Raw genomic sequence first — 985 nt, 5'->3', positions numbered from 1 at the left:
CATTTTTTTTTGATTTCAGTATCTATAATTTATTTATTTTTATGTAATAATTAAAATTGTATTATTTGAAATAAATTTCAAGTCACAAACAAGCTGAAAAATTCAACAAAATTGACGTAATAAATCTGTTGATCTTCCTTTATTTGAAAGTGTTAGGATTAACATCACAATGCTCACAGTAGCTGCGCAGATGTTCATTGCAGCATGTCTTTCTACACTTTATGCAGCTAGATCTTACTTTTTTGTCACGTTTTCTTCCACAAAAGACGCATCTTCTATAGATGTGTTTTTCATCTTTGCTTGCTTCTGACCGCTCGGTTGACGTCGCTGTTCCTATTTGTTCTATCGCTTTCCTCACTGTGTAAGGAAGGGATTGCGGGGGACTGGCAGCCCGTTTCTGAAGAACGATGTCCACTAAATTTTTGCCACACTCCATTAAAATTAGTCTTCTACGCTGCGACTTTCGGGCGTTCCAATCTGGATTTTTACATGTCCAAATAACATATGCTGCTAGACCTGCGCAATCTAAAGTAGTGAACCATAGAACCATTGGCCACCGCCGGCCATCAGCAGATTTATTACGTCAATTTTGTTGAATTTTCAGCTAGAAGAGACTTGAAATTTATTTCAAATAATGAAATTTTAATCAAAATACATAAAAATAAATAAATTATAGATACTGAAATCAAAAAAAAATGTGGGATATCGATTTCTTGCTCAACACTTTTCCATATGTTTATGTTAAAACTATAGAAAAGGCTTAGATAAGCGAAGTCTTTTTGGAACCAAAAAAACGACTATAGACCTGAGTTTGGTATCAAAATGTGCAGAATAACGTGCTCTATTCAATATTGTAATTCGTTTCACGAATTTTACAAATTTAAGTCCACGCGAAAAAAAAAACTGAAAAAAAGACGATTTTTCCAACAAAATTTTTGTTCGCATTTTTTTGGCCGATTAAAATGCCTAGAAAAAAAAATTTAAA

At 33.0% G+C, this 985-nt stretch overlaps 1 protein-coding gene across 1 annotated transcript; it reads right to left on the bottom strand.

The window, feature by feature from the left end:
• Positions 1–238: 238 nt before the first annotated feature.
• Positions 239–550, bottom strand: Tsp_14547 (conserved hypothetical protein; the record flags this gene model as incomplete). The annotated part of the gene is made up of 1 exon (XM_003369815.1): positions 239–550. A coding segment is annotated over exon 1 (312 nt), but the record flags the coding sequence as incomplete, so codon positions are not given.
• Between the last annotated feature and the right edge of the window lie 435 nt (positions 551–985).

This window comes from Trichinella spiralis (assembly GCF_000181795.1).
Source record: "Trichinella spiralis strain ISS 195 chromosome Unknown Scfld1457, whole genome shotgun sequence".
Lineage (NCBI taxonomy): Eukaryota > Metazoa > Nematoda > Enoplea > Trichinellida > Trichinellidae > Trichinella > Trichinella spiralis.
The sequence above is the reverse complement of the archived record's forward strand: the minus strand, read 5'-3'. Positions and strand labels throughout refer to the sequence as shown.